Source organism: Peromyscus maniculatus, chromosome 7 (genome assembly GCF_049852395.1).
Source record: "Peromyscus maniculatus bairdii isolate BWxNUB_F1_BW_parent chromosome 7, HU_Pman_BW_mat_3.1, whole genome shotgun sequence".
NCBI classification, from domain to species: Eukaryota; Metazoa; Chordata; class Mammalia; order Rodentia; family Cricetidae; genus Peromyscus; species Peromyscus maniculatus.
In genome coordinates, this window is record NC_134858.1 from 116,303,798 (window position 1) to 116,318,426 (window position 14,629).

At 49.3% G+C, this 14,629-nt stretch overlaps 1 protein-coding gene across 2 annotated transcripts in view; it reads left to right on the forward strand.

Annotated features, from left to right (window-relative positions):
* The window catches only part of Itga9 (integrin subunit alpha 9), a 301,616-nt gene that overhangs the window by 41,026 nt on the left and 245,961 nt on the right, over window positions 1–14,629 (forward strand). The window contains exons 5-7 of one of the 2 annotated variants that reach the window (XM_076577318.1): window positions 4,268–4,335; window positions 10,164–10,293; window positions 13,152–13,237. In XM_076577318.1, coding sequence (XP_076433433.1) covers window positions 4,268–4,335; window positions 10,164–10,293; window positions 13,152–13,237 — 284 coding nt within the window. The remainder of the gene's footprint in view (window positions 1–4,267; window positions 4,336–10,163; window positions 10,294–13,151; window positions 13,238–14,629) is intronic. The other variant, XM_042282053.2, reaches the window with a different exon arrangement.

Sequence of the window (14,629 nt, forward strand, 5' to 3'; positions counted from 1 at the left end):
CCAGAATGACCTTGAACTTCTGATCCTCCGGCCTCCACCACTTGAGTGCTAAGATTATGGGCATGTGCTACCATGCCCAGCTCATGATGGAACCCAGGGTTTAGTATGCACACACTCACTCTACCAACTGAACTACATCCCTAGTCACCATGATGCTGTATCTTGTTTTGTTTTCCTGAAAAGGAGTGGGGTGTCTGGTCTTGCAGTGAGAGTTCAGGCCCCTGTGGCTTGATGCTGCAGAGCCCCAAGACAGGTGGGTGCTTTGGGGTTCTGCAGGAAAGCTGCTCGCTCTGCTTCAGAGGGCTTGGCTTTGCCCCAGAGGCCATGAGCGCAGGCATGATGACTTCCCGTTACTGTAGCTTTGGGGAGTGGGTTGTCCCATCTGTGGCTGTGTGGCTGCTCCCAGGTCTTCAGAGATAGTCAGTGAAGGTCACAAGGGTGGACATGGATTGAAAAGATGGATGCTCTGTCCTGCTTCTCCTGAGTCCTATAAAGAACACAGACCTACCCAAGGTAGAACCAGTGTGGAAAACCCAGAAACATCTGTGCTGTGGGTCTTTCCTTCTTTTTCTTTATATTTTATTTTGTTTTTCAAGATAGGGTTTCTTTGTGTAGCCCTGGCTATCCTGGAACTCGCTCTGTAGACCAAGCTGGCCTTGAACTCACAGAGATTCCCTTGCCTCCTGTCTTCAAGTTCTGGGATTAAAGGTGTGAGCCACTACCATCCAGCAGATCTTTCCCTTCTTAGAATGACCTTTTATGTCCTTAGGTCTCTGGGTTAGTGGTAGCATTGGCTGGAGAATTGGTGATTCCTAGTACACGGAGCACAAAGCCTTTTCAAGTAGTGCTGAATAGCATTCTGGGAGCCTAGCTGGTTGGAGGTGGGAAGGGTAGATAAGAAGGCTAGCAGCTGCAGAGAGATTTCAAAGTTCAGGACTTTGTCAGCAGGAGAACCATCCATGCCTGGCCCTTGTGCATTTATTTCTTCATGGGTCTCAGTCAAATGTAGTCAGGCTAGTGCTGAGGACACTTAGGCCAACAAGCTTGCCATCTTCATCATGGGAAGTGTATAATTTATGTTTACCTGCAAGGTCACCTGGGCAGAGAAGCTGAGGGGGTGTCTGGAAGGCTGTAGATTCCTATGACATCTAGAAAACTGAGGCCTCCAAGAATAGAGTAACTAGGCTACCATTGCCCCCGGGTGTGTATGGGAAGGGTGGGACAGGAGAGTTCATGGCTGCATCACAGAGGTTTCTGGGAGGCTGGGAATGTGGCCTGTCCTCTAGCAGGGATTTCTGAGTAGTGGGGTCCAGGCAAGGCCTCCACATTCATTCTCGCTCTGGAGCCTAACGAGAGGGCAGGCCCAGACCTGGTAACCTTAGAAATGTCTAAGCCATGGCTGGTGTGTCCCAGGCCCTCAGCCCTGGAGTAGGGCAGTGCCAGCTTGGAGAAGTGGCGGCTGTCCTCCAAGCAGCACCTCCTGCTCACTGAGGCTGGAGTACCAGTGACAACTGGCCCCGTAGGACATTAGCCTAGGCCAGGATGGGGCCCTCTCAGAAACATCAGCTCCCAGCGTTGGGAACACCCTCGAGATTTGAGGTTGAGGGAGGAGGCATGGTGATGGTTCTCTGAGAACTGTCTTTAGAGTCCAAGCTATAAAGAGACTTGGGGTGCTTTAAAAGGTGTAACATTTGCACATAATTGCTATCATGTCAGATTTATAAGGCCGAGCTGTGTCAGGCAAGATGGTCTCTGTGGACTCCTAAAGTCGGAGCTTCCTTGATTGTTTCATGTTTTAGAGCTACAGTCGCAGGGAGATGCTTAGTGGGTAGCGTGCCTGGCCTGCAAGCTCGCCCATGAAACGCCAGATGTGCTAGTTTGGGGTGCCTGGCCTGCAAGCTCGCCCATGAAACGCCAGACGTGCCAGTTCGGGCTTGTCATCTCGGCCCCGGGGAAGTGGAGACTCCGAGTCTCTGCTTCTTCTAGCCTAACTGGTGATCCTGAGGCTCAGTGAGGGGTCATGACTCAAAAGACAAAGGTGGATGGCCCTTGAAGATCAGTGTTGGGGGCTGTCCTCTGGCCTCCTCGTTCTTACCTGTGCACCTGTGTGTAAACCCGCACAGGCGCACACATGCACACACACGTGCACACATGTAGAAATTACAGTGACTTATTTAGCTTTAGCGTCTGCAGGTGAAAACCATTTATCAGACACTCTAGGTTTTATTTGTATCTGCTTAAGTTGGACATTTTGACCTTTTTTGTTACTGTGCTATTTTTAAAAAAAAGATTTAGTGTGTGTGTGTGTGTGTGTGTGTGTGTGTGTGTGTGTGTGTGTTTAGGTGCCACAGGAGGATGTGCCATCCCCCGGAGTTATAGTTACAGGCAGTTGTGAGCTGCCCGACATGGGTCCTGGGAACTGAACACCGATCTTCTGGAGGAGCAGCAAGTGTTCCTAGCTGCTAAGCCTCTCTCTAGTCCTATATTGCACTGTGTGGGGCAGTTTCTCTTTGCATCATTTCTGTACCCCACAGTTGATGCAGGATTTGTTTCTTTGCCCATCTCTTCCACTCACCCCCACTGTGAGATTTTGGGCTGCTTTTGACAGCCAGGGAGTCTTCCTCATAGTGAGTGGACAAGGCGGGAGGAACTGATTTTAGCCTCACAGGGGAGAGGAGAAACTCAATTAATGTTCCATTGTAATTTAGCCTGGATTAATGGCCACTTACTGGAAAATGTTACAGGCTCTGCGGTGTGTTGTTGGAAACTGAGTTTCTCCCTTTATTTCCCCAAGGCCTTTCCCCCTCCGCCTGGAGCACACACTTGGAGCTTCAGGAAGCCTGTCCTGTTGCAATCATAGCTTCATTGTTCCTTTGTGTTATTTATTTAGTCTTTCACAAAATATTTCCATTGCCTTTAATGATGCTAGAGAATCACTGAGAGCCTTGGGGACAGTGTGGGGGTCACTAGGTGAACACTGGTCAGCCCCAGCCTGAACGTCTCCGGCAGCATTATTGCCACATCCTTGGGGACACTCGAGGGCCCTCTCAGTCTCCACCTCCTACTCTTTGGTGCTTAAATGACTTCACAAAGTCAGTCAACCTCTTGATCTTGCAAAATCACTCACTTTGTACCACAGCGGTAAACGATTGTGTGTGAAGTGGCTGTGTGACCCTTGGCGACTGACTTCATCTCTCGGAGAACGGGTTTTCTTGCCTGTTCCTGAATGGAGAGATATGTTTCTAAGTTCAGGAGAATTGATTCGATGATGGGAAGGAAGAGAGGCAAAGCCTGGAGCCGGCTAAGCAGCCCTCAGGTGGCCTCCCTCTCTTCCTGCATGCCTTAATAGTAAAACAGTGACAAAAATGTCCTCCCATGCTGAGTAGTGCATGGTGTGCATGTGGGTGCATGTTCAGTTGTGTTCATGTGTTTCGTGCATGCACATTTGTGCACTCCTGCAAAGGTCGACCTCATGTGCCATCTTCTTTGTTTATTGTGACAGTGTCCTTCACTGACTGTGTCTCACGGAGCAGGCACCCAGAGTCCTCCCGTGTCCACCTCCCCAGCACTGGGATTACGAGGGCGCACATGCTCCACTTTTTTGGGAGCATGGGTTCTGGGGCCTGCGCATAGGTCCTCATGTTCCCACACAAACATTTTTATCAATTCAGCTAACTCCTCAGCCCCAACTCGGTTTTCTTTTGGCTCCAGGAGCTCTGATTGTTTCTTCCACACAAGGCAGCTGAGGTGTTTGCACGCACTAGCTACACACACACCTCAAGAGTGTGACCACACGCTGGGGCCGGTTTCCTCTTCCTCAGCCCACAGGGGGGTGGCTTGCTTCTAGTTGCCCAGGAGAAGGCAGATTGCCAGGGGCTCTCTGGGAGGGTTGACCTCCGTCCAGGGGGCTCCCCATGGGAATGTCCACAGTGTTCCGTTTCTGAATCCTGTTTTAGCTCCCCGGGCCCTCTCGGGACCTCAGTCCTCCCCGAAGTCAATGGAGTAACTGTCGCCAGCCTCCTGGCTAATGATAGTGTCTGTCACTCCTTTTTCTCTCGTGAATGGAGGTAATCCTCTGAGGCACTTGGCAGCCTGGCTACCTGATGGCTTCAGAGCCTGGTCTGGTGAATTCCCAAGACTTTCTTCCTGTGCCTCAGCCTGGGCAGCATCCCTGGGCCCAGCCCACAGCGGTGCGGGGGACATGGTCAGATCCGCACCTGGCACACACTGACATGGCTGTGGTCTGCTTTTCTCCCCCTCCCTCCAGAGTATAAGAAGAAGTATGGGGAGGAACATGGCTCCTGCCAGGCCGGGATGGCAGGCTTCTTCACTGAGGTGGGTGTCAGCCATGCGGCATTTCTTTCTCTGCCCTTCTTGGTGTTTGGTTGGGTGGCCCCTGAAGATGATGGGATTTCTGGTGTCCCGGGCAGCTGAGCCCCAAGTGAGTAGATTCTCATGTCTCTACCAGGGGCTTTTAAACCTGAGGAAGGGTACCAGCTGAGCCTGGACCATGTGGGTGTTGGGGGCTGGGCTGGCTCATGGGGAGATTTCTACAGAGTTGACTTGGCCTGAGATCTATGGAAGGAGCTGACAGCAGTTTGCATGTATGTCAGTCACCCGGGTGTCACCTCATATCACTTCCCCTCCTTAGCAGAGAGACTCAATGTCACACACATCAGGCTTTCCATCCCTGGAATTCTGAAGGCTTCTCCTCTGGAATGTGCCCAAGGGACAGGAACAGAGTGATTTTTGACTGCTAGGACATTTTTAGGTACTCTTTATTAAAACTACATCTCTTTAGTTTGTGTGTATGTGTCTGGGTGAACATACCATGGCTCGTGTGTGGAGATCAGAGGACAACTTTCAGGAGTGAGTTCTCTCTTCCCACCCTGCGTGTTCCAGGATCGAGCTCAGGTGGTCAAGCTTTGGGCCAAGTGTCTTTACACACAGCCATTGCAGTCCCCAGCCAGCCACATGCCATCCCCCTCTTGGCTTTGCAAGCGACAGTACCATCCATGCACTTGTTCAGGCCAAACATCAAAAGTCCCTCTGCACCCCAAGTTCATCTGAGTCCTGTTTAACCCCTAGGACACACCCCAGATGACTGCCCTTTTCGTCATCACTTCCCCTGGCGACGGCCACGGTGCTTCTACAAAAGCCACCAGCACCCCTTGCTGACTCACTGACCCCAAATCGTCTCCCATAATCCTTAATTTTTAAAAAATAAGACTTTATAAATTACGTGTATATGTGTGAGTGTATGTGCGTGTGCGTGTGCGTGTGCGTGTGCGTGTGCGTGTGTGTGTGTGTGTGTGTGTGTGTGTGTGTGTTAGCGCAGTGTCCACAGAGGCCAGAAGAGGGCATCGGATTCCCTGGCGCTGGAGTCACAGTTGGTTGTGAGCTGTCTGATATGGGTGCTGGGAACTGAACTCAGGTCTTGTAGAGGAGCAGCAAGCACTCTTAACTGCTGAGTCATCTTTCTAAAGCCTCCCCCCCCCCCACACTTAAATCATGGTCAAATATACATAATATAAATTCTTCCATTTTAAAGCCTACAGCTCAGTCTTTAATGAATTCTCAGTGTCATGCAGCTGCCACGCTTGTGTAGGTTTTTTGGTTTTTTTTTTCACTCCAGCCTGGGTCCTTTCTTGAGTGGAGCCATATGTTTTCTGCCCAGTAGCCTGAGGGATTTTGCAAAGTGAATCCTGACATTCTGACCCCATGGCCTCCTATTCCATGGAAGACAGAGGCCCCTGATTCCACACTGCCCAGGCCTGACTCTCAGGACCCTGTGCCTTCCCTCCTGGAGGAGCATGTGTGACGTTGAGGGGGCAGGAAAGAGTCCTCTCTGGTCTGGGGCTTTCCTCCTAAACAGCTCAGAGTCAGGAGTGGAACTGTCCACCCGGCTCTCAGAGATGCTCTCTGAAGTCAGAGAAAACAGTCTGTGATGTAGTAGCTAGTCCAGACGAAACGAAGACAAGAGTTTCATAAGCTGCGCTCTGGAACAGTGAACACCAGGTGCCTTGCTTCCAACCCTGTCTCCCCCAGCATGCCACGCCCGTTCACATCAGCACCCTTTCCTGACTCTGTACTAGTGATGTTCAAACCGTGGGGCCCAACACAGAGTACAAACGTATTTAAAATGTAAAATTCACTCTTGCGAACTGATTTATGACATTTGCATGGCTCTTAAGCATGGATACCAAGTTCTGTTGGGATGTCACAAGGACGGACCTGCCTGGTCTGCACAGAGCTCCTTCCACGCCGGGTCCTGGGATTGGTGCCACAGTTCTTTGTGGCAGTTGAAGTTAAAATGAGATCTCCTCCTGCCTCCCTCTCTGCCACCCCACAGCTCCACAGCCGCTCACAGAGACACGCTTTCTCTCCGAATCCCCCCTCCCCACTGCAGAACCCCTGCCATCCTCCCCGAGTCTGGCCTCCCAGCAGGAGCCTCGGGCCCACCTTCTACAGACAGCAAAGACATCATGGTTCTCCTTGCTCGGACGTCCAGTGTCTTCCCATCTGCTTTTGATGAAATCTAAGCTGCGCTGTCCACAGCCTCCTGGGCCCCCCGCCTCTCTGTCCTCATCGGCTGCCCCACCCCCCTCCTGCACACATAGCCATGGCCGCTGCCGGGACACAGCACATTTTCACTGTGGCATAGCATACAAGGCCCTCTGCGCTAGAGCTTGCTCCACACAGCTCTCCCGGAGGCATCCAACAATTGAACTTTGATATATTCTGTTTTCAGTCTTAAGGGTGAGGTATTGAGCTACTCAGAGAGCTGCTTCTAGAATATTCCTGGGCACAGGCTGCCCACAGGCAGAGTTAGGGTGACTCAGCATGGGGCAGTGTGGAGATATTTCCCCTTCAGGACAGAGGAGAGAGTTGATTCATGGTAGAAATCAGAACTCATTAAGCTTTTGACCGGGAACTGAGGGACAAGGATTCCTGGGGGCTAGAGGAGGAGGTGTATCTTTTGGACCCCATCAGCTGGTAAGCTGGAGAGGGTGGGACATTGGAGCTGGACAGGAGGACTTGCAAAGGGTGCGGAGGCCAGGGCAGTGCAGGAGAGGCCCGGCAGCAGTGCGAACTAAGGGTGACCAGAAGGAGGAGAGAAGGGGACTCAGAGCCCAAGATAACCTCTGTGCCCTGACATTTGCCTCCATGGCTCTGTAGGGACTGAGTGTCCAGAGCACAGGAGAGGGTGGACGGCTCTGGTGGGAAGGCCCGGTCGTAAAGTTTTCCAACTCCGGCCGTTGTCTCCTGGCTTGCCTGTGCCTCAGCCTCAGCTTTGGTTCCCAGGCTCTGGGCCCCTGTAAACAGCAGGTCTTTGAACTCTCTGTCTCCCTCATTTCTGGAACTTCAGTTGCCCTCTGCAACTGAACAGGAAATGTAGTTGGAGGGGTCAGGCAGGCCCCATGCCCCTCCTCTGCCCTCCTGCTGGCCTCCACCCTCTGCCACTGCCGTGAGCTGTAGCCTGCTGGACTCGGCCATGTTGGGCCAGAGCGTTCCCACCGGAGACTGACCTGTGGGTCAATGCCCCTGAGGTCATCAATCGTCTTTGAGTTATGATGCCCGGTGTCCTTGAGGATAAAGGACAATGCTAGCCATTTTTGTAGACTAGAATATCAGAGGTGACATCCTCCAAGCTTCTAGAGGAGACAAGGAAGGACCAGCCCACCAGGGAGATGCCAGGTGATATTCCTTGGCTCAGATTTAATAGTAGATGCTGTGCTGCCCAGTGGCCGACAAAGGCTGGCAGCTCCTTTCGGGCACATCCAGATGACCTTGTGCCTTAGAGGAATCTTGGGGGAAAGGCACACACTGTTTATTGAGGGGTTGGATTTGGTCAACTGTGTCTTTTACTTGCGTGTATTTGTGTGAGAGAGAACTTAGAATTGATCACATTGTTCTGACATTTGTAAAAATGCACCAAAAAGGACCCAGCCACCATTCACAGGGAATAGGAAAAGCCAAACACGAGGGCTTCCAGGAAGTCAGTGTCTCCCCTGAATACAGCCAGGATGGCCACAGCTTTGGCGGCATCTGCCGGTAGGGCTGAGATGAGATAGACAGCGTGATGACTAAAAGAAGGAAGGAGGAAAAATAGGAGTTTTGTCTTCATGTTTTCAATTTCATTGTTATTATTAGTGTGTGCGTGTGCATACATACATGTGCATATGTGTACGCACGCGTACATGCATCTATAGAGGCCAAAAGTCAGCCTCATGTGCCGTTGTTCCTCAAGCCATTCACCTTTTTTTTTTTTTTGAGTCAGGGTCTCTCAATGAACCTGAGTTTGCTGATTAGGCTGGCTGACCAGTGAACTCCAGGGAGCTGCCTGTCTCATCCTCCCCACAATAGCATTCCAGACACATGCCACCATGCCTGAATTTTTATGTGGGTGTTGGGAATTGAACTCAGGTCCTCTTGCATCTGTGGCAAGCGCTTTACAAACCAGCTTGGTCTCCAGCCGTCTTTTATGGTTTTTAAGGAAGGAGGTGACTGTGTTTATGTACTCTGTGACACTTGAGAGGCAGCAGGAGATATTAACTATCTACTGAGTGTTTCTTCTGGATGAATCCAAATCACAGGCGAACAGTGTGTCCCTCACCCGGGGGCCTGCAGAGTCTTTGCAGTCTCCTGCTGTTGCTCAGAACAAGTTGCAGATGAAGAGAATTCCACACTGTGTATACAACTGGTCCTGAGGGCATCACTCATGCTCTCCAGTGCCCTTTGTGTTTGGGCATTGATTACACATTCCTTTTTAAGCACGAGGCCAGGAAGAGTCTCTCTCCTCTCATGAACCCGTGGCTTGCCTTTCAAACACCCTTTGAGAGCTGGCACTGTTTTCGTACCAGTGTGAGGAGAGTGAGTGGATGGGTGACTGGATGGGTGAGTGATTGTGCCTTGCACCACCTTCTCCTGGTGACTATGGAGGTGATCTGTCTATAAAGGAAGAAAGGATGGGATGGAGAGAAGAGAAGAGGGCTTCCCAAAGCCCTGTGGGCCAATGGAGGGAGGGACCATAAACACACAGAGACCCAGCTGCCTGGTTTGTGTCTGTGTAGTCATACAGATATGTTATTCAAAAAGTTTATAATCTCAGTAAAAACTCAAGTGTACCCCAGGATTGTCTCTCAGTGCCTATATTTTTGTTTTACTATATAGAGCTGTTTTCTTTTTAAAGACTCACTTGAGTGTTTGTCTATGTGTGTGTATGTGCTCCACGTGTGTTCATGTTGTATTTTTTTTTACAAAAGAATTAGATTTTATTTTTTTCCTGAATGAAAGTTGTTTTTGTTATTTCTTTCACCCATCAGTCTTTTCTGCCTTCCCTCTCTCTTTGTGCTCTCCCACCCTCTAGGGACCTTCTTTCCATATTTAAAATTTTACTTATTTATTATTGCGTATATATATGCACACACTTGATGCATGCATGCAGGTGTTCCTGGGGTAGTACATGTGTGGTGGTCAGAGGACAACTTTCAGGAATCAGTTTTCTCTTTCCACCTTGAGTTTTGGGGATGAACCTTGGGTGGTCTGGCTTTTGCAAAAGCCCCTCTACCAATAGAGCCATTTAACTCCAATATTTTTATTGAGACAACATCTCATGCAGCTCAGGTTAGATTTGAACTCACTATGTAGTCAAGGCTGGCCCTGAACTCCTGATCTTCCAGCCTCCATTTCCTGACTGTTGGGATTATAGGAGTGGCCCACCATGCCAGGTGTGATGTTGCTGTGTTCTCTTGAGCACTGTTTCCTGGAGTCACATGATTTAGGAACAGTATCAATTGTTCACCATTTCGTGAACATCTTAGGATGAACGTGTGTGTGTGTGTGTGTGTGTGTGTGTGTGTGTGTGTGTGTGTGTGTGTGTGTGTGTGTGTGTTGGGGGTTAGGGAGTGTCCATGAAGCCTCACTGATGGCCAAAACAGGGACTTGGTCTGTCACTCATTCTCTCCCCTTGCTTAGTAATCTCATCTTTAGGCTGAAAATCCTGACTACATGGTAGAGTCCAGATTGCCCAGGATCTGGGACCGTATGTGTCACTGCCGTAGAGAGGCACTGTATGTCAATGCTCACCTCTCCTTTGCCGTGACTGCGGCTGTCAACGTATCAACTAACTCTCTCTGTCTCCTTTTGGATTTTTCCCCTAGGAGCTGGTGGTCATGGGTGCCCCAGGCTCATTTTATTGGGCTGGGACGGTCAAGGTGCTGAATCTCACGGACAACACATACTATAAACTGAATGATGATGTGATTATGAGCAGGCGGTATACCTACCTGGGTGAGTATCTGGAGAGTCTGCAGGTGACAAGGTGGACTGTGAGTGATCACCATGACCACAAGCTCAAGGATTATTGCTTTATTAATAGAAAGAAGCAGTAGTTGGCTTTTATACCCATCAATCTAATTAATTACACTTTAATTAGAGTTCCTTAACATTTAGTTGCATACATGGGTGGTAGGGAAATCAAAGAAGAAACCCTGTGAAAACTGGATGGTTTTGTTAAAATCTGATGGGAAAACCTCCAGGGGACCAACCATTGCCTTGCTTTAGCAGCCAATCACATTCAGGTGGCCAGATATGGAATGAATGCCGTTGAACCTGGCTTTCCCTAGAGATCATTGTGAATGGTGTGTCTGCTTCCTGGTAACAAGTCCAAACAGTAAGAATCAGAATTTCCATGAGATCAAGCAACATAGTGCTGAGCTTCCCTCAAAGGCTCTGGAAATTTCTCTTATTTTTTCAATTCTTTTAATTGTCTAGAAAGAAGATAGGCATAATTTAATTTAGCAACCACCAGGCAAAAATGATCCTGGGCTGGGTACAGCACTGTGTATCCATAGTGCTTGCTATGGAGGCCACAGCCTCAGCAGGAAGTTTATGGAATCAAGGACATTTGAGGCTATTCTAGACTCCGTAGGGAGGTGCTATTTCAAAACAAGGTGGGGTGGGAGGAAAGAAACAAAGATGGAAGGAAGGAAAGAAGAGGAGGGAGAGAGAGAAGGTTCTGGAAGAAGGCCATGCTCATTTAAGAATAGAGATAAGTTGGGCACGGTAGCCCATACCTGTAATCCTAGTGCTCTGGAGGTAGAGGCAGGAGGATCACAAATTTGAGGTCAGCTTGGGCAACCTAGCAAAAGCTTGTCTCAAAAAAACAAAACCAAAAACGCACACAGCGATGGGCTGCCTTTGTTCATGTAACAGTGCCAATCCTTTTTGTTCAATCCAGGCCTCAAGTGGACTGAGAATTAAACTAAATTTAGAAAGGTTGGTAATGACAAAATAATGTCTTTCATGCCCGCTATATATAAATTAAGCCAAGGGAAACTCCTGACCCCCTTTTTGAATAGAGAATTCCCTGGAAACACCTTGGAAGGAGGGTGTAAGGGGCGGCGGGGCGGCGGGGAGGGCTCTCCATTCCCAGCTTGAGCATCTTCCCGACTCGCGCAGACCCAGCCGCACTTCACACGCTTTGAGGTGTTTCTGCATCCAGCTCTTTAACCCACCACTCATTAAGCCTCTGCTCAGTGCCAGGCTTGGTGTGTGATTTCTTCCAGTTTCTGAAACAACCTTCCAAGGCAGCCATTATCACTGCCCTGTACAGTTCCTAGATGAGGAAGTGCAAAGACATTATGGAACGCATCCAAGTCACGTGACTGACAGGCAGTGAGGTCAGTTACAGACCCACGGTTTCTGAGGCAGGTTCTGCATACTGCGGCCCCCAAGCCCAGGGTGTGTGCTGCAGAGGCACTTGCTTCCCACTAATCTCCCACTAAGCTGTGAGCACCCTGAGGTGGGGGTTTTGCCTCACATTCCCAGGGCATTGCATAAATTAGTGACTAGAACGGACTCAACACTGAGTCAGGGATTTAAGGGAAGGCACAGAGAGTCACAGCTCCTTGGTGGCTTTAGGTTTGAGGACAGGACCTGTGGTTTCTCTCTGTGACAAGCCAGAGGCCCTTATCTGCTACAGGGATTAGCGTGGAGTAGTTGAGGGTGATATCACTCATGGTCGTCTTGTATAATGCGAGCCTTCAGGCTGAGAGAAGTCAAGCACGCAGAAAATGAGATAGCTGTGCTAAAGTGATCGCAGCCGACATGTGTCGCAGGTCAACATGTAATCACAGCCTTAGGGTTTGAAGGTCATGAGAAAGCTTTTTCTACTGGTCAGGGGTGTGATTTCAGCCTGCCAGCTAGGCATGCGGGAAGCAGGAGACATTTAAGTCAACATCATATGTCCTTTCCCCATTGTTTCTGGGTTCCTTTAAGCCCAGATTCTTTGACTGCCCATCTGCTCACCCATCCACGCATCCATCCATCATCAGTATCTCTCACTTCTCTTAAAAAGGATGTGACATAATTGATAACTGCAGATACTCTGGACTCATGCAGATGGCTTTGAATATTACTCGGTAATCTTGAGCATTGGTGGCTAGCCATGTACTGTCTATATGCAAAAAAAGAATATTGAAATATTTTCCAGTATTAGGAATTGAACCCAGGGCTTTATGCATACCAAGCAATCCCTCTACCATTGAGCTGAATCCCTAGCCCTGTGTTTAGTTTCTTGACCTGGATGGGGTTGTACCCCTAAGTATGTGTATTCTCATTCATGAAGCTGTGTCATTAGCATTGTGCTCATTAGAGAAGTTGTATTCATTCATGAAGTTGTGTCATTAGAATTGTGCTCATTCATGAAGTTGTACATTTTTGTGTGGACTGTGTCAGAATTGTGCTCATTCATGAAGTTGTACATTTTTGTGTGGACTGTGTCATTAGAATTGTGCTCATTCTTGAAGTTGTATGTTTTTTTGGCATGGACTGTGTCATTAGAATTGTATTTCCCCAAAGTAAGAAACACACAGAGTATTTAGCACCCTACTTGTTCCATAGGGGACAATCAGAAGGTACTGCCCTCACACTGTCCCTGTGAGCATGCACTTTTACAAGACAAGCTATTTAATATAAAGAGATTGACAGCTGCCACTTGTCCTCCAGAAAGGTTTATGTCCCAACAATAACTAGAGCATACTGTCTGGATAGAATACTACCAAAGAAATGTTTTCTTCTGCTGCGTAGTTTTTTCTTATATGACCTCCTTCTCAAGCATGTCCTTGATTTCTTCCCATCCTATTTAGGCTATGCAGTGACCGCTGGCCACTTCTCTCATCCATCCATCACTGATGTGGTAGGGGGTGCCCCACAGGATGAAGGCATTGGAAAGGTGAGGAGAAAAGCCTGAGGCATGACGTAGTACCAGGCAGAGGACGGGAGCGTGCTGCCCTGTAGAGGCTTTCCAGTGTGCTTTGTTCCCGTGGCCGAAGAGTAAGCAACAGACTCATGGGGAATCCTCCCCTCTGACTGTCCCTTCTGGTCACTGGGAGGGTTCGCCTTGGAAGCTTGGAGCTCTTGTAACTGACTTTGTGTGTGATTTTAAAGACTATCCTTGACATGATGGTACCCTCCAGAGGAAGAGCATCCAGTGTGGTCCTAATTCAAATACCTCCACCTTCCCAAACAACTCTGACCTGATGAAATCAGATCTCATCTTCAATGTTTTGAGAGCTTTATAATGCCTGATTTTCATTTGTTACCCTGATGTTTCAGAAAACAAAACAAAACAAAACAAAAAAATCCATTGTGTTCTCAAGACTAGTGCAACTGGGGTAGCCTGGGAACATGTTGATCTTTCTCTAGCGTAGCTGCCAAGAAGGTAGAGGACATCCCGTAGTCCAGGGCACTCTGAGACTCTCTAGGAATCATGGCCTCTAAGGGCCTGATAAGGGGAACTGTGGCTGTGGGCAGCGTCACGGTTCAGGCATTCCCGCTCAGGAGATCCACATTTATCTTACTGGCTGTACTTATTACTCCTCATTGCTGTGGCTAAATGCCGGTCAGAAAGCAATTTAGGGAAAGCAGAATTTATCATGGCTCAGAGTCCGAGGAGATTGACTCTGTCACAACGCACAAGACGTGGTGGTAGAAAGGAAGCTCCCACACTGCAGAAGCAGAGCATTTACCTCAAGACCTGCCCCCACGAACCTTCCAAGAGGCCCCTCCTCCCAACCCTCCCAAACAGTGACTCCGGCTGAGAACCAGGTGTTTAAACACATGAGCCTATGGGGACAGTTCACATTCAAACCACAGCGCTGGGGAAAGCTCGGGCCCATAGTCCCAAGGGTAGAGCAGTGTTCATGTCTGATCATGTCTTCTGTGGTTCAGACAAGTGGAATCCTGAGTTCTGGAACCCACACCCTGGTTAATGGGCACCTCGAGCCGAGAAGTCAGCGAGCCCAGCAGCCGTCAGCTGACAGGGCTTGCCTGAGACGTTCTCAGGAGGTCATCTCACTGGACCATCTTGGGCAGCAGGCAGCACTGGCTGCTTGTGTTTCAGGGGTAGGATGCTGTGGAGAGAGGTCCTTTGAAAATGAAACCAAATAAATCAGGGCGCTGAGGCAGAGACTGTTGGGGATTGCACAGCTGAATTCTGGTAACTTCTGCCAACAACCGGCTCTTTCTGAGTCACATGAATTTCTCTATATAGTGGAAGAAAAAAAACCCAGTGATGATGGCGCCGCCTGGAGAGGAAGCAGGGCCGCCAGACTTCTCCACTGTG